The sequence below is a fragment of the Engraulis encrasicolus genome, chromosome 5 (genome assembly GCF_034702125.1).
Source record: "Engraulis encrasicolus isolate BLACKSEA-1 chromosome 5, IST_EnEncr_1.0, whole genome shotgun sequence".
Lineage (NCBI taxonomy): Eukaryota > Metazoa > Chordata > Actinopteri > Clupeiformes > Engraulidae > Engraulis > Engraulis encrasicolus.
In genome coordinates this window covers 42,825,264-42,849,577 of record NC_085861.1, presented here as the reverse complement: position 1 = coordinate 42,849,577, position 24,314 = coordinate 42,825,264, and the positions used below count along the sequence as shown (strand labels likewise).

At 43.0% G+C, this 24,314-nt stretch overlaps 3 protein-coding genes across 5 annotated transcripts in view; 1 reads left to right on the top strand and 2 right to left on the bottom strand.

Moving 5' to 3' along the window:
• fli1rs (Fli-1 proto-oncogene, ETS transcription factor-related sequence) overlaps window positions 1-11,557 on the top strand; it is a 24,491-nt gene extending 12,934 nt beyond the window's left edge. Inside the window, exons 4-10 of one of the 2 annotated variants that reach the window (XM_063199479.1) lie at window positions 3,895-4,098; window positions 5,168-5,239; window positions 6,030-6,098; window positions 6,879-6,929; window positions 7,083-7,130; window positions 7,479-7,562; window positions 9,022-11,557. In XM_063199479.1, the coding sequence (XP_063055549.1) occupies window positions 3,895-4,098; window positions 5,168-5,239; window positions 6,030-6,098; window positions 6,879-6,929; window positions 7,083-7,130; window positions 7,479-7,562; window positions 9,022-9,566 (1,073 nt within the window). In that variant the 3' untranslated portion in view covers window positions 9,567-11,557. The remainder of the gene's footprint in view (window positions 1-3,894; window positions 4,099-5,167; window positions 5,240-6,029; window positions 6,099-6,878; window positions 6,930-7,082; window positions 7,131-7,478; window positions 7,563-9,021) is intronic. The other variant, XM_063199480.1, reaches the window with a different exon arrangement.
• Window positions 11,558-11,814: 257 nt separating this feature from the next.
• Window positions 11,815-16,924, bottom strand: LOC134449506 (zona pellucida sperm-binding protein 3-like). 2 transcript variants are annotated; one of them, XM_063199481.1, is made up of 8 exons: window positions 16,373-16,924; window positions 14,996-15,111; window positions 14,393-14,496; window positions 14,015-14,189; window positions 13,089-13,197; window positions 12,836-12,924; window positions 12,621-12,694; window positions 11,815-12,273 (listed from the first exon to the last, which is right to left on the bottom strand). In XM_063199481.1, the coding sequence occupies exons 1-8, from the start codon at window positions 16,883-16,885 to the stop codon at window positions 12,014-12,016; spliced, it is 1,440 nt and encodes a 479-aa protein (XP_063055551.1). In that variant the 5' UTR covers window positions 16,886-16,924; the 3' UTR covers window positions 11,815-12,013. The 2 variants fall into 2 exon arrangements, with proteins under 2 accessions (XP_063055551.1, XP_063055552.1); XM_063199482.1 differs by having other exon boundaries at window positions 16,369-16,801.
• A 1,841-nt stretch (window positions 16,925-18,765) lies between these two features.
• On the bottom strand, window positions 18,766-21,233 carry zp3d.1 (zona pellucida glycoprotein 3d tandem duplicate 1). The gene is made up of 8 exons (XM_063199478.1): window positions 20,579-21,233; window positions 20,383-20,495; window positions 20,192-20,295; window positions 19,771-19,945; window positions 19,576-19,687; window positions 19,401-19,489; window positions 19,234-19,301; window positions 18,766-19,141 (listed from the first exon to the last, which is right to left on the bottom strand). The coding sequence occupies exons 1-8, from the start codon at window positions 21,143-21,145 to the stop codon at window positions 18,798-18,800; spliced, it is 1,572 nt and encodes a 523-aa protein (XP_063055548.1). The 5' UTR covers window positions 21,146-21,233; the 3' UTR covers window positions 18,766-18,797.
• Between the last annotated feature and the right edge of the window lie 3,081 nt (window positions 21,234-24,314).

Sequence of the window (24,314 nt, the reverse complement as noted above, 5' to 3'; positions counted from 1 at the left end):
AGAGCCCGTGATGAAGTCCACTTACCGAAAAGGAGGAAAGAAAGCATCACGTCTCTGATTTGACGCACGGCCTACTCAGACACTTGAGTCAGTGAAGGTGTGCGGGAAACGAAAGGTCTCGTCACACCCTGATTTTGGCAATTTGAAATGCACAAAGATTTTAAATTGTATGGCACTAGATGGATGAACACATGTAAAAATGTGTAATGGCATATGTGTTCATGCTTCTTTGGTGAGGTGAGACGCAGGGTAAAAGTCTATACATTAGATGGGGTAAATAAACAACAGTGACAAATAAACATTTAGAACAGCGATTCTTAACTGGTGGGTCGGGACACACAAGTGGGTCGCTGAAAAGTCTTGGGTAAGTCCCGGAGCTGTGGTGTAAACATGTATTAATTCACCCTTTTGTTGACAGTTGCAAAATTGGGTAATACTTTACTTGACGCCGGTGTCAAACATATGACATAACGGTGTCATAACATTGTCATAAGGCAGTCATGAATGTGTCATAAACATTATGTCAATGTCATAAACATTGTATGACTTTGTCTTTAAGTGAAATTCAGTTATGACAAAGACAGGCCAAACAATGTCAACTTTTCATGGCCATAAAGCGTTATGACATTGACATTATGTTTATGACTCGTTCATGACACTATCATGACACTGTTATGACACTGTTATGTCATACGTATGACGTATGTCAAGTAAAGTGTTACCCAAAATTGAAACAACATGTGGTATTGAATAAATGACATTGTCTGTGATGTCGAAGAGAGAGTGAAACATGGTAATGGCGTCAGTGGTTAGGACATCAGACTTGTAGCTCAAAGGTTGCCAATCCGACTCCCGACTCGCCAGTTTGGTGGGGGGAGTAATTAACCAGTGCTGTCCCCCATCCTCCTCCATGACTGAGGTACCCTGAGCATGATACCGTCCCGCCGCACTGCTCCCTTGGGGCCGCCATTGGGGCTCTTATGAGGAGCTGCATGCATGCTGCAGGTGTTTGAGGGCTTTTATCATTGATTAAATCATGAAGTTAAACATGTATTGCTCTACGAATAGCGAATATGTCACCATCTCTCATTGAACTCCATTGATTTTCATTGTGTTGCTTTCCATGATTACAATGACCCTAAATATACACCTAAGGCCAAAGTTGATTTTCTGGAGAGGTGAGAGTGATTCAGTGATTAAGTATGACACCCAATCTGCATATTTGAAGTGTTTTGAAGTGACTTATCTGCTCATTTTCACATTATGTTCGATAGGCGACAAAACTTTTGTCTTGTCAAAATCTGCCCTGTCTGTGTTCAATAAAGGGTCAATCTTTTGTTGGTGCATGAAATTTATTTTTGTACATACATTTTCATTCGGGAGGGTTGTAGAGGGTTGAGTGACTTTTGAAGCCAAGTGATTAATTGAAAGTCCGGTTATTAGCTGTTATTCCAAACAGATGGATAGGCGACAACTCTTTTGGAGGCGAGTGTATTTACTAAGGGTTACAGCACAATGACTGTGGGAAATCGTGGGGTCCAAGACTATTAAGCAGACACCTTTCAAATCAACGTAAAACAGTACATTTATTTAGATCCCTATCAGCCCACATTAAACACAGATATGAAATGATTCAAGCAACCAGAGTGCTCATCATCAGTCAATCTCACCATCCCAACAAAAACAGTTTCAGTCGTGCTGTGATATCGGCCTTGTAGTATGTTTAACTTGCAGGTATTTTTGATGTGCATTGTTGTCTGGACAGTCGTCTCAGTGCCGCCAACAAACATGACAACAATTGTGTTGTGACAACAGCAAGACCAAACCCTGCTGGCTTGTGTGTGTGTGTGTGTGTGTGTGTGTGTGTGTGTGTGTGTGTGTGTGTGTGTGTGTGTGTGTGTGTGTGTGTGTGTGTGTGTGTGTGTGTGTGTGTGTGTGTGTGTGTGTGTGTGCGTGTGTGTATGGGTGTGTATGCGCCTGCATGCAATTGTGTGAGTGTGTGTACGTGTGCATACATGTACGTGCAAAATTCATGTGAGACATCAGCTTGCCTGATAACAGAATCTTTCAAGTACTTTCAATCTTGTGTGTGTGTGTGTGTGTGTGTGTGTGTGTGTGTGTGTGTGTGTGTGTGTGTGTGTGTGTGTGTGTGTGTGTGTGTGTGTGTGTGTGTGTGTGTGTGTGTGTGTGTGTGTGTGTGTGTATGCATGTGTGTGCGTGAGTGTGTGTGTGTGTGTATTCAGGGCATGGCGGTGAACTGGTGCAGATGCTCACTCTTGCACAGGAAGCACTTGATCACGCCCGCCGATCACTGCTCTAAAAACACTCTTGTCACACGCTGGCCAGCTCAGGGTTATGACAAGGTCTCATCCTCCATCGCTCCCGTCTCTTATGCTGCATAGCAAGCAGTTCAGGGAAATATTTCATTAAATGCACATTGTTTTTTTTCCAATGTGGCACGGAAATTCTGCATGCAAGGTGCTTAGATTAGATCAGGATTGATAAGTAAGAAGTAGCCTACTTTCTTAAATTGCAGGTGCAATGGAAGGCTAACTTCCTGATATTCTCCTTTAAAATGTTTTTTGTAACGGAAGTGTGTGTGTAGTGTGTGTTTGTTACACGTGCACACTGTGTGTGAGTGGGCGCGCACGGGTACTTGTATGCTGCAAACTAAAGATTGCAAATGGATGCAAGTTGCAGTAATAACTTGTGGTCGAGATGCTATGGGAGGGAGGCTTGCAGGACGGTGTTGTGCTGTCTCCAAACGAAAAGGAAGCTGTCAGAAACAATCATTTTCTTGTGGCCATAATTTGCTTTCTCTGCCAAATGCCAGAGATGATATGTCTGCAATCAATGCAATCAGCACATCACTGTATTGCAAAAAACCCATCTCCACACACACAGACATACATGCCGACGTACACACGCATACACACTCACACGCGCGCACACACACGCACGCACGCACGCACGCACGCACGCACGCACGCACACACACACACACACACACACACACACACACACACACACACACAGCCCCACCCAGGCCAACAATGCTAAACTGTGCCCAAACCAAAACAATCCCTAACCTTAACCTGTCAGTGAGGAAACATTTTCACACATTTACTTTTACCAGTAACAACAAAACTACTCCAGGCCAGCAAAAAGGGTCAAAATGTGGGGTCCAGGATTCGGGCCCCACCTCGTTGGTGTACTCCAATAGCAGTGGCCTCACGAAGGTAGACTGGTGCACCACACACGCACACACACACACGCACGCACGCACGCACGCACGCACGCACGCACGCACGCACGCACACGCACGCACAGCAGGAAACAGATGAGGTTAATGAGTTGAGTGCATCCTTTCCTTCCCTGGTGTCTTTGAAGTGTCTCCTCTTTAGAGTGCCCTCCTCTGGCTACCAGCGTTATCTCTCACCACACGCTCACATGCACTGCAACTTCTACTGCCTCTATCTACAGTTGAGGTTGAGGTTTGGAGGACTGTGAAAACACCCCCACGCTTTGGGTGTGTGTGAGTGTGTGAGTGTGTGTGTGTGTGTGCGTGTGTAGGTGTGTGTGAGTGTGTGTGTGTGTGTGTGTGTAGGAGAGAGAGAGAGAGAGAGAGAGAGAGAGAGAGAGAGAGAGAGAGAGAGAGAGAGTGTGTGAGAGAGAGAGAAAGAGAGAGAGAGAGAGAATGAGTGAGTGCGTGCGTCCGAGTGAGTGTGCATACATCTCATGATCTGTGTCCTGATTGCTGAAACTTTGTAACTGATCAAGCCTAACCATTCCTATGATTACATACTTCCATCAAAATCAAATAGTTCCTAATTCCCATGTGCTAAGATCCAGATGAAAGTATTGATTGTATTTCGTCTTGTTTCCTCTCCCCAGACCCGGAGGTGTGGACCCAGGACCATGTGCGGCAGTGGGTCGACTGGGCCATCAAGGAGTACGGCCTCCTGGAGGTGGACGTGGGCCTCTTCCAGACGCTGGACGGCAAGGCGCTCTGCAAGCTGTCCAAGGAGGACATGATGCGCCTCACCTCCGAGTACAACACCGACATCTTGATGTCGCACCTCAATTACCTCAGACAGAGTAAGGCCTAGCGAGTCTCCTTTAAAAATGACAATTTGGATCTTAGCAAATGTGAACAACAATGTGTCCAAAAAAGCATTGCATTGCACCTCATCTCCGAATACAACAGCAACATCTTGTTTTGTTTTTTTTTTACCTCAGGCAGAGTAAGGCATAGCAAGTCTCCTTTTATTATTGTGTTGGGGCTATTTAAGCCTTTATTGTTTTTTACATGACAGGATAGTGGAGGAGAGACAGGGAAGGGCGGGCAAAGGACCTAGGCCGGAATCGGACCTGGGTCGGCCGCGTAGTAGACGAGTGCCCTACCGTTAGCGCTACGGTAGGGCCACAAGTCTCCTTTCAAATGACAATTTGGATCTTAGTGAATGTGAACAACAATGTGACAAAAAAGCATTGCATTGCACCTCATCTCGGAATACAGAGAGAGTAAGGCATAGCAAGCCTAAGTTAGGGCCTCTACACATCGGTTCCGACAGCACTGCGGAGTAATTTCACTTCCGACAATTTCGATTACCCCCATACACAATTTCACCACAGCAGAGCATGGATAATCAATGGGTGAATCCGAATAAAATAGAACTTGTCCCTTATCGCCAGCCGACATTCGTGGACGTCCGCGGCCATTGGCGCTGATCTGCGGTGTTGTATTGAAAACAATGGAATTGAACGTTGGCCGAGCCAGACACTTTGTCGGAACTGATGTGCGGAGGCCCTAAATTGGATTTTAGTGAATGTGAACAACAATGTGTCAATAAGGCACAACTTTTGATTTATTTGTATACATTTGTGTGGAATGGAAGTTTAGATATAAGGGAGATCTGAAATACAGATTTTGAAATGAGATTTTGAATGATTGTTATAGTATAGCTGGTAGATGTGCAGAGCAGTTTGCTCATAAAATTCATGTCATAAACCAGTCACACACATATGCGGACACACACACACACGCATGTATGCATGCATGCAAGCACACACTCACACGCACTTGATTAGGTAAAGGTCATTCATTCGCTAATACTTTATTTCATAATTTCAAATAAAGTGGTTGCTGTCTCTCTTCCCTTCTCAGGCAGCCCTACCTTCTCTTATCCCACAACGCCAACCAACACACCACAACAACCCAGACTACAAGTCAAAGCAGGTAAGACAACCTCCCTTTTTCCTCATGCATCAGCTAAGCAGAAGAATATTTACCAGGCCAAAATATATATTTTTAAAACTGCCTTGGTTGGAAGGACCACAGCTTGGAATAACAATTCAAACCTCACACGGGGACCTTGATTGAAAGCTTCATTGGTGATTTCGCCCATTTCAGCAGTAATTATTATTATTGCATAGAGATGTTCTGAATTGAGCAGAGGTGGTGAGAGGCGAGCGAGAGATGTAGACGCAGCAGGAGAGCATAGTGCTGCCAGGAGCTGTTCCACATGCTGATACGCTGCTTAGTGAGCGCTGAAGAGAGTCAACAGCTCCATATCACACGCTTTCAGACAGGAAGCAGCTGCATCGGCACAGGAAGTGGGGCTATGGGGGTATGGGTCCCTCTTTGGGACACACTTGATAAAGTAGAGGTGAGGGAGGCGAGGACACACACACACATGCACAAACACACGCATACACACGCACGCACTCACACACGCACACACGCACGCACGCACACAAGTAAAGAAAAATCATACACACACACACTAGGCCACTATCTTCAAGATCCTCAGGACCAACTTCTCTTGCTGCCCCCCATCTTGGTGTTTTTCAGTCCATCTCTCTCTCTCTCTCTCTCTCTCTGATCTTGACCCGAGTGCTCCTCCTTGCGTCTTTAAATCAGCGTTTCCTTCCTGCCATAGAGTGTGCCTTATGCTCAGGTCTTCAAAGCTCGTTTTTCCCCTGTCACTCCCCCTGTCTCAAGACTCGTCATTTGTGTTTGTGAGCAGAAAACAACTTTGAAGAAATGAGCAGAAGGAACAGCTGGTCATCAAGCGTCATGCCTGCAGTTCCAAAGGGTATGTATGCACTGTATAGCCCATGGGCCTATACTACAAAGCTGGTTCAGGAGTAAAGCAGGTTAAGTTAAGAGGTAAATAATCTAATAAAAGAGCCTGGCATCCTCATTTTCCTAAGAACATCAGGACTCTATGCTCTTTTATTAGATGATTTACCTCTTAACTTAACCTGTTTCACTCCTGCACCAGCTTCTTGGTATAGTTCCCATATCTGTGAGGGCTTGTGGTGAAACAACAAATGGCTTTGGATAAGTATCAGTATATTTCATTATTTGTGCATCTTTTTTAATAGCTGTGAAGCGAAATCACAATACTAACTTGGAAACATGATCACAACACTCTGCATGGATTATTTTACAGTGGTTTAGCATTCATATTTATGAAATATAAGCCAATGTTTAAAAAGACACATTATTAAATTCATTATAACAGACATAGTGATTCATATATGCTACATCTTTCCATTTTTTTGGGGGGGGGAGTAAAATCTGGAAATTCAACTGTTCAAAGATCCATGCACAGCTCCTAGGTGCTGGTAGATGCAGGAATGTTCAAGACTTCAAAAGAAAGAAGTCTACTGCACACTTTCTTGACTTTATGCTCGTTTTATTAGAGCGAACAACACGTTTCGCCACAGTGCTTCATCAGGCTCGCTCAGGTATTACCTGAGCTCTGTCAGGTGTCTCTTATCTGGAAATGTTTAGCATACATCATGCATGACATGACGTTGACACACAATTGACACTGACACATCAAAACAATTGTTTTGTTGAAAAACAGTAGAGCCACAGCACACAAGAGTAACGGAGCCTCCACCAAGAATTGTTCAAGGTGGGTATTATATTATATTATATTATATTATATTATAAATGGCTTGTCTGAGAATCATGTCTGTTTTCACACTGGTATCATCTAGTTTTTATATTAGGACCAATATCCTTGGCAATGAGTTAATAAAAAAAACAATGTCCTTTCCTGTTTCAGACCCATACCAAGCATTAGGTCCAATCAGCAGTCGACTGGCCAATCCCGGTAAGAGCTTATTGCAAAACAGCACCTCAGCTATTGTTTGTGACCTTTCCACTGTTAGTCCTCTGTTATTATTTACACTTTTGTGGGAAAGTGTAAAAGCACGTCTAGATCTGTCTAGATCTAAAATCCCTCAAAGGAGTCATTCCATAGAAACTGTTTTATTTTTAATGATCCAAAAGTTGTGGTGGTGCAGAAAAGATTATTACTGCATTGGCAGGAAAAAAAATGAACCAGGAAGTACCACATTTCACCTTGCACAATGCGTGGGTGGAATAGAAACCAGTAACTGCTTACATTTAAAAAGAGAAAAGAAAAAAACTCATCCAAAACTCTGCTGTCTCCTCACAGAATCCCCACTGCCATATAGCAAGAGCCAGACAGCCAAAGTCAGTTCACAAAGAGTGATCAGCATTGGCCCTCACAAGATTGTGGGTAGGTGATTGGCCAACCCCACCGCTTCTTTTACATTCTTTCAGTTTAGACCAAACAGTGGAAACGTCATGTGCTTGTTGTCATCTAGGGGCCTCAGATACTGTTTAGTTTCGACAAACTGAGTGACATTGCTGTGGTACTTGCAGAACATGCCATTAACCAGGGTTTATGCCCAGTGAAATAAATAGAGAGGCATTCTATAGCTGTAACCAGTCTGATCTGTCATACTTTCAGTCACAATATTTCATACCAGCTACAAAAGTGAAAGTCTAAAATGAATATGCCCCCCCCCCCATACACACACACACACACTCCTGACAGATATGTGGTAGTATCAATTTTGAAGGCCTTTGCTTTCATAGTATTACGTACTTCAGCATCTCAGTGCTTTCTATTTAAGTTTGAAAAAATACAACAATGCCAAACCACATCAAAATCACGTCATGATCCTCATCATTTCCTTCCTCCTTATTTCTAAAATCTATTTCTATGAAGTTATTCTCATCAGATACTCCGCATTAAAACCACATTATCATCCAAATGTCCTTCCTCCGTACACTCTGTGCAAAAACTTTTGTGATGAGAAGCATCTCAAGCATCACACTGCCCAAGCATCTCACTACTTTTTCTACAGATTTATACATTAATTTCTAAGTTATTCTGATCAGATACATTCTAGATCACATCATTATTTCTGTTTATTTCTATTAAGTTATAGTTATTACTTTCTTAGTCACTTTCATAATTTCACTTTGATCACTTTTATCATTTCATTTGATCACTTAGCTGCCACTTTTAACCAAAGTGACTTAAAATTATTTACAGGGTATTAATTACAGTCCCTAGAGCAATGTGCGGTTAGGTGCCTTGCTCAAGGGCAGTTCAGCCATGGATGGAGTCTGTGTAGGGAGAAGTAAGGGTGGGATTCGAACCGGCAACCCTCTGATCTTAAGACCACCTCCCTAACCATTAGACCACAGCTATTATTCTCTTTAGACACACTCCAAGTAACCACATCAGCATGCTCATCCTTATGTCCCTCCTGCTCCTCCATAGGCTCTATTTCAGTTATTCTCGTCAGATACACTCTAAATCACATCATTATGATCATCATTATTTCTATTTCTGTTTATTTCTACGAAGTTATTCTCATCAGACACATTCCAGGTCACCACATCACCATGATCATTATCTTAATGACTTGTATGTGATGTGTATGCTGGGAGTGGTGGTTAGATGGGGCATGCTGGCATGACAATGAAGTCTATTCTATTTCATTCTATTCTAATGTCCCTCTTGCTTCTCTGTAGGCTCGGGTCAGATCCATTATCCTAATGAATTGTATGTGTTGTGTATGCTGGGAGTGGTGGTTGGATGGGGGCATACTGGCATGACGATGAAGTCTATTCTATTCTATACTATTCTATTCTATTCTAATGTCCCTCCTGCTCCACCGCAGGCTCAGGTCAGATCCAGCTGTGGCAGTTCCTGCTGGAGCTGCTGTCCGACAGCAACAACTCCAACATCATCACGTGGGAGGGCACCAACGGCGAGTTCAAGATGACCGACCCGGACGAGGTGGCCAAGCGCTGGGGCGAGCGCAAGAGCAAGCCCAACATGAACTACGACAAGCTGAGCCGTGCGCTGCGCTACTACTACGACAAGAACATCATGACCAAGGTGCACGGCAAGCGCTACGCCTACAAGTTCGACTTCCAAGGCATCCACCAGGCGCACCAGAACCACAGCGCCGCCGAGGGCGGCATGCTCAAGTACCCCGGCAGCGACTTAGCGACCTCCGCCTACGTCTCATCCTACCACAACCACCAGCCCAAGATGAACTTCATGGCCTCACATGCGCCACCCATGCCCGCGTCCACAGGGAACTTCTTCACGGGGCCACCTACCTACTGGAACTCTGCCTCAGGGGGGATGTACCCGGCCGCTGCGGCCGCCATGCCCCGGCACCCCGCCACCCACGGCCACCTGGCCTCATACTACTGATCATGATGACCTCTTAGAAGACATCAGTGACACATCACCAAAGGAATGGAGGGGAAAAACTGAGGCGTCTTGACTTTGAGAAGTCCAAAAGAGTTTTAGTTGTTAGCAAGTGGACTTCCAGTCTATTACAACAACTAAACGCTTTCGATAACATGAACTGGATGAATGAGAATGTCCACATATAGTACATTCTGATTTTGAAAAGGTTAACTCCAGGACAGTGAACAGGTGCCGGCCTACTTGGAGTCAATGCTATGGATCTTAAACATCTCTTAAACACTGCACAACTCAAAGCAAGGACATAATTGTAACCTTTTATTGAAACATGGGCCAGCATGTTTTTTTAACTGATCAGTGTTGGTTGTAGGAGGATTTTTTTTTACATTCCATGGTCTTTGCAGCCTTATATTTCTGCCCCAAATTGAGGGTGCATACACTGTTAATGCATAGCCTTGGGAGTGTGTGGGAATGCCTGGATTTAGTCCTGGTTAAATTTTGGGCACCTGTCTTAGTTCTTTTACTCATGTCCTGACACTGGCTGTAGGTGGCGAGGTTACTCTACTGGGTTGTACCCCACAAGGCATTACAGTTGACGCCATCGCTGCACCGTAGCTTGCCAAGTTTATATTCAAAGTATACTTGTATGTATACTAGTATGTTTTTAAGCAGTCGACAAATATTTTGTATATATATTTTTTATTATACTGTGCAATGATGGGTGATCAACACTGTATAAAAGCGGTTTGTAATGTTAACGGTTTCGGAATGTCAATTATCTTTGTGTATAAGACTTGTACCAATGTATCCTGCTCAGGACACAGAGGGCCTATACTACAAAGCTGGTTCAGGATAAGTTAAGGTTAAGTTAAGAGGTAAATCATCTAATACAAGAGCTTTTCTTAAGAAAATGAAATGAGGACTCCAGGCTCTTCTACTTGATTATTTACCTCTTAACTTAACCTTAACTTATCCTGAACCAGCTTTGTAGTATAGGCCCAGAGTATCTAGCCAGTGTCATCACTGCCACACATGTTAAACATTCTACAACAGTATTAATGTTGAATGAATTAAACCAAGATTGTAATTGTGTAATTTTTGTGTAATTCCAAGGCTCATCAAATAAAGTAACAAAGCACATCCTCATATGAAAACTGTACACAGAACTGTAAAAAACACTTTTTTCTATGTTGTAGATATCTTTTTGTAACACGCTTACTTGTATCATTGCCTTTTACAATAAACTATAACTTCCCAGGAAGAATTATTCGAAATTGCTCACCTTTATCAAGGTATGGAAAAAACCCACTACACTCAACATTCCCTTATAAATTACATAAGTTATATAATTCATATATTCAGTAATCTTTTTTGTGTGCTTACATTCACTTCATTACCAAAAGTATTGGCTCCCTGCCTTGACTCACATGTATGAACTGAACTGCCATCCCATAGAGTTCAAAATGATATCGGTCTACCTTTTGCAGCTATTACAACTTGAATTCATCTGGGAAGGCTACCCAGAAGGTTGCATTGCACTTCGTATGTATGGCTTGGATGCAGCTGCTCGACTATGGAAATCCATTCAATGAAGCTCTCTGCGTACTGTACTTGGGCTAATCTGAATGTCACGAAGTTTGGAGCTTTGTGGTAATTGGCTATGCAGAAAGTTGACCACCTCTTTGGACTATATGCACCTAAGCGTCCATGGAGCCCTCTCCATCAGTTTACGAGGCCTAACACTTCATGGCCGAGTTGCTGTTGTTCCCAAACTCTTGAATCCTCTTATAATAAAGCCAACAGTTGAATGTGGAATACTTAACAGCGAGGAAATTTCATGACTGGATTTGTTGCACAGGAGAATACCATGACAGTTCCACGGTTTAGCGTATACGCCTTTGGCCAGGCCAGGTGATTAGGACACCCAATTTTGATTAGTGAATATGTTTGGTAATATAATGTAGGCTATATAAAACATCATCCTAACCTGGTAGTGCATAGCTTCTGCCCGTTGTGTTGTATAACATACATTTCAGAAACCACAACGCACTTGTGCTCCAAGGAAGAAGAACTTCAAGCCTTCAGGAAACCAAACACTATAATCTCCCGTTTTAACCCATTAACCAATTGGAAGGCTGCTGCAGTAACAGACCAGCCAAAATTTTCTTTGACTCATTTTTTCTATAGACTGCCTTTGCCCACTGAATACACAGGAGGTATTTGCTCTAAGGAGGCACCAAAAAACACTCAGTAGAATTGAACAGATGTATTGGCTTTGATTAGATCAGAAGAACCACACCAATTAAAACTAAAAACCGAAAACCTATACATTACTTACATTATTTACATTGACGACAGCACTGTACAGGGATAAAATAAGTAATAAACTATTGAAATATTAAGAAACAAAAGATGAAACAAACATATACACACACTCAAAAAAAAAAAAATCAATTGAACCCAAAGATGTTCTCAAAGATCCGGCGTGGTTCAGTCTCCTCTACGGAGTTTCTCATTGGATCGCTTTCAGTCACTGTGACTTCCGGGACGGCGCCCAGCACTGGCTCCTCCTCCTCCTCCTCACGCCATAGAGAAGAAAACATCAGCTCACGCTCTTCTATTCCCGTCCACACGGGAGAGGCCCCCTCACCCGCCTCTATGACCTCCGGATCCACGGACCACGACCCACTGGACACCATCTTGTTAGTACCTAGGAGTTTATGAGGATGGACAGCACAGACAGAGAGATGCTCAGGAACTCCTAAATGTAACTTGAGACCTCAGCCGTGGCTAAAACAACTAAGGCACCATGCTGTTACGCCAGGGATCTGGGTTCGATTCCGGCCTGAGGTCATTTCCCGATCCACCTTCCTCACTCATTTCTTGTCCCAATTTTTAAGGACCTTTCAACAAAGGTGAAAAAGTCCCCCCCAAAAGATGTCATTTGAGGGGAAAATGGGGAGATGAAAGGCAGTCCGTATCATACCTTTGCTTCTACCAGCATGCTTTGCAAACATTCAAACAGAGGGAGCAGTCGAACAAGCACTTCAGACTCACTTGCTGGTGAAGAGCTGCAGGTTCTTGACTCACAGCAAGAGCACACTGAATCCATACCATGGAGTTCCTCCCACCTGATTGGAAGAAAGGCAGTCATATTGTAATAACCAGTATCTCATACATCACATGGAAAGGACGACTAAATGCAAAATAATATTCAGACGTAGAATCTTATTGGACAGTTTACAAGAGTGCTGTGTGGAATTGCCACCTACCGCCTGGTTTTGTGGTTGTAGGAGCAGGACTTCTCGCTTTCTGTTGGCGTCGTGGTCCCCATGGACATCTCGCAGTGCATGAACATGTGCTGTGGAGTTTCACACGATTCTCATTAAAATGGTTTGACATGAGAGAAAGCATACATGCTTGGCACTAACATTTTGCAAGGCCACCAAGAAAAACCTCACAGGTTTAGATATAATAGCTAATAAATATGGTTGTTAAATGAATACAATGTGTGGGTTACAATACCTTGTTAGATGCCCCGCTGAATACAAAAGCATCCACGGAGAACCTTATGGTATTCCTGCCATAGGAAATGAATCTGGACTGGCTGCTGTTTTTGCTGTCAATCATACACCTTGAATGCAGAGCACAATACAATATATAAAGCATGCATCACAAGCTATATGAAATAAAAATGGTGCTTAATCTAGCCTACACAGTATGCCCCAAAAAAGGTCACATACACTAATATGCTGTTGAACCACATTAAGCTTTGATAACACTGCACATTTGGTGGTGTATTGTTTCAATATACTTCTGCAATGTATTTCCTTCCAATGTTGCATTAAATTTTGACCAAGATATTGACGATGAAATCTGATGGAGTCTGAACACTGTGGAAAGCAGGGGTGGGGAACCTTTTTCATTCGAAGGGCCACTTTCAAATTCATCCAAGGGCCGTAAAATAAACACAAATCAGGATTTTCCTCTTCACTTTAGGCAGGTTCTCTACACCTTCTCTAGGTTCCCTGAATATAACTTAATTGTATTGCAAATGTATTTTCTAAGATTCCTTTACAAAATGTCATATTTCATGTGAAGCTCAATAACATTAAAATTATATTGGGGGCCGGATAAAACGGCCTCAAGGGCCGCAAACGGCTAACCAGACATAGGTTCCCCACCCCTGGTGTAAAGCCTTCTCCAGCACATCACAACACATTTTCCATAACAGTGGGATGTCTTTTGACATATTGTAACAAATGAAAATCAAGCCCCTGGCATCCCCCGCCTATGTAGGCGTTTATGTAGGAGCTGCCTGTGGCTCAAATGGCTAGGGCGCTGACTGTTAAGGCAGAGACCCAGGTTCAAATATTGTCTCCTCTAGCTGTCCTATCCAGTAAAAGTTGCTCCACATGCCTCACATGTAGGCCATCATCAAAAATACATACCCATATTTTTCGATGACTGTGAATCTGGGTTCAGAGGTGTGCGACGGGCTGGCTGTTACATGGCAGGACTGGATATAAAGCCTTCCATCCTGGACCACTGGGGGGCCCTCTGCTTCAAAGAACATAGGACGCCCGAGGGCATACCCATCTGAGGCGTTGACCTTACGCCACTGAGCTGTGGTTGGATGACAAAGCTAGTCATGGCCTTTAAATAAATTCAAAATTAATTTTCTAATAGACATTATACATCAAGGGACAAAATATGGAAACAAGCGTCATGGCTATAATCTTGTATATTTTGCATTTTGTTCTAAATGCTAGTAATGTCTCTTTGTTAAATAAATGATCTTCAAACTTAAATATTACTAAAGATGATACCATCGAAAGGCGTGAGGGTGTAGCTCGGCTGGCTGGTCATGGGTTTATAAAGTCTCAGCGTCTCCACCTTTGGTTTGTAGCCAATCTTGTACGAGTAGTGAAACCTTTTAATACAAAACACAATCCAGAATTTAAAGGAGAAAGAAGCAGACATTAAAAGGACCACTTCAGTCAATTTCAATATGCTGTTGTATTGCTCACGCTACCCTTGACTTGTCAGTACCCGGTGATGCCAAATTTTTCAGTTCAGCCCTTTCCGAGATACGAGCTATTCTAATGGGGGCAGCTTTTGTTTACATTTTTAAAAAAGTTAACATAGGCCTTTTCAAAATATTTTCCCAAAAGGTACCGCTGTTTGCTAGTTGTCTGCTGATGTTGCATAACCTTTTGGATGTTTTTGGGAATAAAAAAAAAAAAATGTAAACAAACAGCTGCCCCCATTACAATGACCAGGATCTCGGAAAAGGCTGAAGAAAAAACAACAACTCAGGTACAGACAAGTCCAGGGTAGTGTGAGCATTACAACTACATGTTGAAATTGACTGAAGTTATCCTTTAAGTATAAAGACTTTGTACTTACTAAGGTAATAAGGTACGCTTTACCTGTTGAAGTGGCAAGTGATGGGCAGTGCAAAGGGAATCACACGTTTTATTGGACCCATGGCGACTATGGGAGTATACTGGAGAGTGTTAGAGTATGTCACACGGTTGTTGACCATCTATTCAAAAAGAGCAAGAAAACTTACATTAAAAGAAAGAAAACAACAAAGCTGGTAAAGTTGAAACCAGAGATGCGCACAAAGTGTAGGCCTATCTATCTATCTATCTATCTATCTATCTATCTATCTATCTATCTATCTATCTATCTATCTATCTATCTATCTAATATTAATCAGATTAAACTGTTTCTGTTTTAGGTAGCCTAATTTAGTAGAGGAAAAATAAAAAAATATCAGTGAATTTATCCTGCCAGAATTGGTGTAACTGGGAGACACTTGTAGTTCACCTGTCACACACATGCAAGATCATATTTTAATCCATTAATGCTGCGTATAGGCAAAATTCAGCATTCTGGCTCATGAGTATTCAGTATTCAGCTAGAGTTTCGTTACAAAATGACCACCATTTTTGCATTTTATTAGCCTATTGGAAATTACCGTTCAGAAGTCCTTTCATCTGTCTGTTCTACTTGCCATTCAGGTATTTTGAGAATATATATTTTTAACCTATATAAAATATAGTTTGCAATGCAATGTCCAATATTAAAATACCGACTTCCCAAACTGGACACAAGACATTTTGCAACGAAGCTCTTCAAATACAACTTACTTCATGTTTTTATGCAGTTCGGAGTCTAGGTTTTTAGGAGTCTAGGAGTTTAACGAAGATGCAGAAGCACGAACGGTCTGCGTGAGAGCCAGGCCAGGTTTTTTTAAGGCTGAGGGCACCTTTTCTCAAAAAGGGCTCAGGCATTTAGCAGGCGTTCGTTGCAGGTGCACTGGGCATCAATGGTTTATTCAAAGTGCAATCTAATTAAATGTAGATCAAGGATTGTGATGGCCTCTAAAAAATGTAGGCCTATTTTATTGCTCTCCAGACATTTTCACCCGTTTTAGGCCTACCACTATGTTTTAGTATTTTGTGTACATAAAGTCATACATTTACGTTCTTTTCATTCGAAGAACACTTTTCAGACTCGAGAAGAAAGTCTATGGAAATATTGAGGGAAAAACGTTCATAAAGAGCTCGGTGAATGGATCTTCTAACGGGACCGCGACCTACCCAAAGCATAGTGCAATATGCAAGATAACTCATGGAAATAATGTTGGCAATCCAAATGGCCTTCCAGTGGAAACGTTTAATCTGAGTTCATGACGAAGGGGACAGTACCTAGGGTATTTGTATACAGTGTAGGGCCTACCTCGGTCTATATAAAACATTTGGTTTCATTTTAAATGCATGCGCAGGGCTCTTACCCACCGATCTCTTACTTCCACACTCATTGACGTCGTACTGGAAAGACAAGTAGTGTTTGGTAAAGTTGTTGGGCTGACATGTGCCAAATGTGAGATGCGCGTGGAAAGGTGCGTAGCCCAAAAGTCTCTTCGGCACCTTCACTTCCATTTTGTTCACTTTACAACGGATAACTATCCCTCGCGGCCCATCTGAATGTCGTACTTTCTTCGCAGGGGGAGAGACAGGCAGCAAAAGCTCCTTGACGTCATTTGGAAGTTTTTCGTTTCCCTCCCCGCGTAATGGTGAAAAGTTTTCTTTTGCCACCAAAGGAATCCTGGAATGCTGGAACATCGGCAGCGACCTATACGGTGCAGGGAGCAGGGACACTTGTTCACCATGTTGCCTATCTCGATCCGAGACAAGATCCGTGTGAGGTGAGGGGTTAGCTGTCAGCAAAGTATCCCCGCTGAGACCGTTCGAGTGTCCGCTGGAGATAGTGATGCCCCAAAAAATGGTGGGTAAAAGAAGCAAACCCATAATTTCACATAAATCGTTTGTCAATAGCCTAATGCTTGGCAAATGTGCCTTTGCAGAGGATGTAGGCGAGGCGTACATATAAGACGTCAGAGGTACACTGCCACTGGCAATGATATGGCATTGAAAACACCTGGTAGCACATTGCTGTTGATTGGGGTGAAGATTGACGCCATGTCACGGTTTATTTTTCTCGTTTACAGCAGGAACGTGCATGCACGTGCAACACCTACGGCAACACGTTGGATTCAGTTTCTCCTTCTACGCATAAACTTTTCTACTGAATGGGCTATTTAGTGAAAAGCCATAATACTGCGCCAACAACTGTTCTTTGTGGTTTCGTATTTCATTGATGACATGCTCTGGATTCACCATGGTATAAACAAAGAGTGAAGCGTAAACTAGTGCCATACTGTTGATTAGCGTGGTGTAGCCTACTAGGCCTAGTCTAGATAGGCTATTTAGTGGTTTTGAAACTGGGGGCAGCATGTTGGCAGGAAAAGTAGCCTAGCACTACAAAATAAGTAATTGAATAAACGTTTTAGGCCTAACTAACATAAAACAAAGTGATAAAAAAACAAGCAATATTCCCATTAGTTAAGAACTGCATAATCTATTGTATCTCTTAATATTATATTATGGTTATTTTTTTTATATAGCCTACAGTGGGGACACTGCCTCACAGACCTAGACTATGGTTGAGAAAGGGGGTGCACAGGAAAAATAGTGTGTAAAGGGGTCCTTGGCTGGAATTTTCCTGTAGGCTAATTGGGGGCCTTGGTAAAGTTTGGGACCTGGGCTATATGATGAAAAAAAGGGTCTAGAAATATTATGTCCAGAAAATATGATACATTGTAGATATAGGAAAATCTAATTCCATTTTTTTAAAATAATTTCTTTTATAATTGTGTAATTGATTGGACGTGATATGGCACATTCTCCCATGCAATGCAGACTAATTTAAAGGTGCACCGTGTAAGATGGTGGCACAGGGTGGCCAAAGTAGGTATTGCAACTATGCAGCTCATTGAAACTGTGCTGCCTATTGCCAAATTTGATCTTTTCATGAATATTTTCTGAATAATAAACCAATATTTACTAGTATGACCAAAGCACAGTAAGTTGTGCAGCTAAAAATGTCTATGTCTGGAAATTCAAAATGGCGGACCATGGAGAAGATCCCCCTTTCATGTAGCCTATGAAAAGTGCAATTTTCTCAGTCATATTGAATAGCCTACTCAGAATTTGATGGTGGTGGTAAGTATTTGTTTAAAATGTAACATTTGTGGGGGGGCACTGTGACGCAGCGAGCTAAGCCCCCCACATTTGGGCTTGCATGCCCACGGGGACCTCGGTTCGAGTCCGGCCGGGGTCATTTCCCGATCCCACCCCGTCCCACTCACTTCCTGTCATCATCTCAGACTGTCCTATCAAATAAAGGCGTAAAAGCCCCTAGAAATATGTTTTGGGGAAATGAACTACTAAAAAATACCACATGGTGCACCTTTAAAGTTACATGCCACATTTTATCATCATCTTCAGTTGGTTGATGGATAAAGAATTGGGGCAAATGATCATACCCTCAGCAGCTCTTTAGGGGGAAACTGCACTGGTGCGTTGGTTTTTGTATGGGCTCACAAGTCTCGTTTAGCAGCAGGTCTACCGGTTTATTGGCAGCTTCTTTCCGTAGTGCGCAGCTAAAAGCCAGATGTTGCATAAGAGCACTTTAAAGCTGGGGGTAGTCGAATGGCATAGTGTTATATTAGCCTGTCCTGGTACACCAAGGATGCGGAATCAGACATGCGTTAAACCTCTATAGGGCCTATAGTCAACTGCTATGTTGGGAAAATGTTGAATCAGTATTTTTCCAAAAACACAAACTCTTTCAGTGTTCAAACCTTGACATTTTAATCAGTCAAGGCTTAGACAACAGAGATCCCAACTTGTATGGTAATACATTTCCAGCACGATACAGGCCTATCGATTGGGGAGCTGGCCTCTCCTTTGGTACCAGGGCATTCTTCAAAGTCCATGCCAAGTGGCCTACTCTCTGAGCTGAGTTGGACTTCATGTCTTCTGGATCTTCCTCCCAAACATCTTCATCCAGCTCATGGATGATGCCATTGCTCAACTTGAAGCTGACCTGAGTGCTCAGTGTCTCGCCATCTTCTTTCTGTTGAGGGGGAGCACTTTTCAATCTCTGTTGCACCATTTTCCAGCGGTCACTTGGCAACAAGGATTTCAAAGAGGGGGTGGAGGCTGCAGGTAAATCAAAACATGCGATTAGAAGACATTGAAAATACAAAAACCTTGGACAAGAGAGATATTTTGCAGTTTTGCTTTTTGCTTACTTGCAACTAGTCCACAAGTGGTCCTGCAGCAGGAACACACAGAGGGGTAGCCACGCAGTTCTTCCCAACTGTAGTCATGACATCAAGGAGGAAATACAGTATTTAGGCCGCCAATGAAAAGGTGAAATCACCAACCTACAAACACGTTAATTTTGAAATTAATTTACCTGTCAACTTGGCGATTGTATGCGCATGATTTGGTGGTCTCTGTTGGGTTCGCGCTCCCCACGTTTACCGAACAGTGCAGGTAGAGGCGCTGTTGCACAGAACAGTATAGAAGGTTTACTAATGAGCAAGCATGTTGACCTCTGACTAAGTATCCACAATAACAATTTTAGTCACCATTGTGTCAACATTAGGAAACAGGAATGAGTCGATGGAAAAGCGAATGCGATTGGATTCTCTGGAGAAGAACTGTGCCTGGCTCCCCATCCTCTTGCTATCCACCAAACACCTGCAGTGCAATTACGCAAACCATTTAGTCTTCAAAACTGTAAGCCATACCAAAAATGGTTCAATTGACAAATAGATACCCACCCAAAGTTACTAATGAGATCCTGACGAGGCATAGAATTGGGATCCTCAGAAGCTGTTACGTGACAAGTATTCACAAACACCTGTTGATCTTTGGCGATGTGCTGCGCAGAGACTTCAAAATTCATCACCTCGCCAAGCACGTATTCCTCACCACTATCCCGGGGCTCCCACTTTTCTGTGTGTTTTTTCCCCCCAAAGCGAAACAAGTGTTAGCACACAAGTCACTGCATTGAACTATCAATCAATCAATCAATCAATCAATCAATCAATCAATCAATCAATCAATCAATCAATCAATCAATCGTTTGTCATTGTCAAAAAGGCAACGAAATTGTGTTTCGGGGTACAATTACTTAGTAGCAGCAAAAAACGAATACAAAGTTTAGTACTCCTATACAGACAGAAGTGGATATTAGACTACCGTTGAGTGCGGTCAAGTTGAAAGAGCGCCTGGTCTTCAATCTCTTCAAAAAAAATCGGTCATCAGTCTCCGGCGTATATCCAACCTTATAAGAATAGTGAAATCTGTGGAGAAAACCAGGTTATTAATGGAAACTAGCCCAGGTTACACATAAGACACTGAAAGTTAAGAAGCGTTTTAAAGCAAAATACCGGTCGTATTGGCAGTGAACAGGAACAGACAGTGGCACGGCTCGCAATACAGCTCCCTGTGGCTCAGGGGAGTAGTGGACTGTATTGGAAAACACCAGTTTTCCATTGACGACCTTGGAAGAGAATGGCACAAAGTTAAGCATTCAGTTACGTGTAATGCGCAGGACTGCAAGAATGACTGAGCCGTAAACTTTACCGTGGACACACTACCACATTCGCTGTGGAAATAGGTGAAGTAGAAATATTCTGGGGTTTCCAGCCTGACAGGACACGTTCCCAGACGAAACGTCGATGAGTGCGCGTCAAAGCCAAGCTGCCCCCTATTAACACGCACGGAGATCATGCTAGAACCACACGAAACCTCAACTTTTGAGGCAGAGATTGGGTAAGGTAACTGGTCAGGTGTTTGTTCAGAAGCGTGAGGAATTTTCCGAGATGGTAACAGAAGACCCACAAGGGAGTTTGGCAACTGCTGATGCCCGGCGACTGGTCTGAAAAGCTGGGCATTAGCCAACGGCACCGGTGCGTGTTGAAACATGGGCAGGACATGAGGAAGCGGGTTTGATTTGGTAGCGTCCGGTCTATACGCCTCCGAGTCCGGCCAAGTCACCTCTTGTATTGGTGCACTCTTGAGGTGTTGCTCCGGGAGCTTGAAAATACCTTGGACATTTTGGACGCCCCAACTGTACTGCACGCCAGCTTCGACTTTAAAAGGTGGGTCCCAACACCAAAATAAACAAAACAACAAACCCGCTCGCACCATGTTAAAACGCAACCTCGAAACACAAACACCTGGCAGTTACCAGCCAAGGTCAAGCATGCGGGCGAGTTGGCAGTAGACTTTAACAACTACGGCTGACCGAAATGTTCAGTTACGCAGTAAGGTACCAATTGAGATGCCAATTACGCGCACCCGGTGATTGGCGGATGTCGGTCACTGACAGCTGATCAGTTCAGCTCATCAAGAAGTAGCCTGGGCTAACTTATTTCTGGGTTTGAGAGGAGGCTGGAGAGGAAATATGGCCTGCATTTAACGGTTAGATCTACTGTATGTGTACAAAGAATTTAACTGATGTGTTTACAAAGTGCTCCAAGTCACAAATGACTAGGGCTTACTAGTGTGGGTTTATTCAGGAGAAGTGCTCCATTTAGAACGTAGGTCTACTCTATGCTATTAATGCTTCTTAGGTCTGATTTTATTGGTGTTTTACCCCAGGGGTCCCCAAAGTTTTTTCTCTGGGGGCCACATTATCGTTCCTGACTGTGATCGGGGGCGGGATCAATCATGAGGGCCTGTTATAGCCATACTTTCTAACACAAAAGAGTTAATCATTACACGTGATTTGCAAAAGAAGTGTGTACTTCACATGTTTTTCAATTTGAAATTCCACAGTATTCCTTTTAATTTCTAATAACCATGTAAAAATAGCAAGGAAAGGTTAGAAAACTATGGTGATTTGAAAGTTTATGAGTGATACAACAGAAATGGTAGGCCTGTTTATATCACAGTAAGATGAGAAACTATCAAGACAAGAAACTTCTGGTGATTCACACTAGGTTAGTGAAAATTAAACTGTAGGAAGGCCTGTTGATAAACAAAATAAAATATTTTTAAAATATATTTTATCATTTATTATTTTTTTTCTGTGAGGATTGCTTCTTTGGGCCAGTTCAAATAGTGAGGTGCAGAGAGGTGGAGAGCCGGTCAAAGGGGTGTGGCGGGCCGCATCAGGCCCCCGGGTCTTAGTTTGGGGACCCCTGTTTTACCCTTTAGTAAGACGCTCCCAAATAAAGTGTATTATTATTAATGTCAGTATTATTATAAAAGCCCAAATTGTTTTGCTTTTCCAAGACCAGGAAGTCACCATACAGCCATACATAAATTCAACAAACCTTCTCAAATGGCCATGGCTCACCCTGGAATTGCATAAAGATTGGTGTAGCTATTGTGGTTGTCAACTCCTCTATGAATGTGGCGCCTGAGCCCACACTTTGGCCCTGGATATTTCAAATAGCCTCAGGTACACTCACCAGCTAGTAAATAGTCAAGAGTTGTGATGAAATCATTCAGGTCTCTCCTTATAACCAGTGGCATACATTACATTAAATATAATACCTACTAAGGGCAATCATGGGTAAGCGGTTAGGGCATCAGACTTGTGGCCCAAAGGTTGCCGCTTCGATTCCCGACCTGCCAGGTTGGTGGGGGGGAGTAATTAACCAGTACTCTCCTCCATCCTCCTTCATGACTGAGGTACCCTGAGCATGGTACCGTCCCGATGTGCTGCCATCTTGGGGAGCCATTGGGGGCTGCCCACTTGCATGGGTGAGGCATAAATGCAATTTTGTTGTATTTCTATTCAGTGTGCACATGTGTGCTGTGTCACAATGACAATGGGAGTTGGAGTTTCCCCCAATTGGGCGTTCACTCGCAACACACAATAAAGTCAAAATTGTCTGCAGTTTGATGGAGTCATGGTTGTGGGTTCCCTCTAGTTGACTACTACACCAAACTTCGCCACACTTGTTGGCATGACAACACGTCAGATTGGTACCCCAGAAGGTCCAGATTCAAGTCCTGGCGGGGCTACTCTACTCTCCTTTGATACACATGGCGTCAGAAGCAGGATGGGTTGATGCAAGGCCATTTCATGCAGGCATACCCAACTGTGACATCCATACAAGGAACCTTTATAGGATACGCGACTCTACTGCGAGGGACCCACCCCAGTGAAGCATGGATTTTTGGGGACATACTGGGCAGGAGAAGTATGGTGGGAGCGAGGTATGTAAGGGATGCCCATTTAGGAAGGCAGTGTGATGATCGACTGGCGATAATGAGGGTTGTGGATGTGCAGGGGTGTAGCAGCAAATTGTGGCCCTATGTACAATCAGCTCCAATGGACCCCCCCAGCCATATATCTAAATACAGTGCCTTCAAAAAGTCTACTCACCCCTCCTTAAATGTCAGGTTTTTGTGATGTAAAAAAAATGACAGAAAGACTAAATTCACAGCTTTTCCACCTTCAATCTAAACTATTAACCTGTACAATACGATTGAGAAACAAGCATAAAGCTTTAAATGGAAACAAAAGAAAATAAAAACTTCTATTTACATGGTTGCATAAATATACACACCCTTAAATTAATACTTACAGCAACACCTTTGGCTTGTCTGGGCCATTCCAAAACCTCAATATTATTCTGGTGAAGCCATTCTTTTGTAGATTTAGGCGTGTGCTTAGAGAAATTGTCGTTCTGAAAGATTAGTTCCTCTGCATCTTCACCTTTCTACCAGGGGGGCGAAGATTTTGTGCCACTATCACGGCCCCTGTGGAAATGTTCATAATTCCCTCCTCCCTAATGAAGGCCCCAGTTACAGCTGAAGACAAACAGCACAAAAGAGCAATGCTGCCCCCCCCCATACTTCATGTTAGGTATGGCGTTATTGCGGTGATGTTTTGTGCCAAACATACCCTTTTAAATTATGACCAAAAAGTTCAATCTTGGTGAGGTAAATTTAGCAAAAAATACTTCTCTCCCAAATGCATGTGTGAAGATCTGTTATGGTCAGGTGAAACCAAGGTTGAACATTTTGGACATAATTCCAAAAGGTGGAAAAAGCTGTGAATTTATTTGTCTTTCTGTCATTTTTTTGCATCACAAAAAACTGACATTTGAGGAGGGGTGTGCAGACTTTTTGAAGGCACTGTATATCACTGTGTGTGGGGCCCCTTAAACATAGGGCCCTGGTTACTCAGTCACACTTTACCCTCCTGTATGGCACCGGTGGATGTGTGTTGGAACTCCAAAGCCTCTTTTCCACTGCCGGTTTTCTGGTAGGCCTACAGCTGGACACAGCGTGACTTGGCCACCACTTTTTGCTTTTTGATTGGGCATGACACAGCTCAATGGTAAATCAAAAAGTGACG

What these genes read in the sequence shown, in the direction of transcription:
- LOC134449506 (XM_063199481.1), bottom strand. Translation starts at nt 16,885, where the DNA reads ATGGGTTTGCTTCTTTTACCCACCATTTTTTGGGGCATCACTATCTCC. An exon ending in ACAGTCATCGAAAAATATGG is followed by an intron (nt 13,198 to 14,014) that starts GTATGTATTTTT and finishes TCTGCATTCAAG; the next exon opens with GTGTATGATTGACAGCAAAA. An exon ending in CTGCAGCTCTTCACCAGCAA is followed by an intron (nt 12,274 to 12,620) that starts GTGAGTCTGAAG and finishes ATAAACTCCTAG; the next exon opens with GTACTAACAAGATGGTGTCC.
- zp3d.1 (XM_063199478.1), bottom strand. Translation starts at nt 21,145, where the DNA reads ATGGTGCGAGCGGGTTTGTTGTTTTGTTTATTTTGGTGTTGGGACCCA. An exon ending in AATGTGGTAGTGTGTCCACG is followed by an intron (nt 20,496 to 20,578) that starts GTAAAGTTTACG and finishes TTCTCTTCCAAG; the next exon opens with GTCGTCAATGGAAAACTGGT. An exon ending in CACTTGTGGACTAGTTGCAA is followed by an intron (nt 19,142 to 19,233) that starts GTAAGCAAAAAG and finishes ATTTACCTGCAG; the next exon opens with CCTCCACCCCCTCTTTGAAA.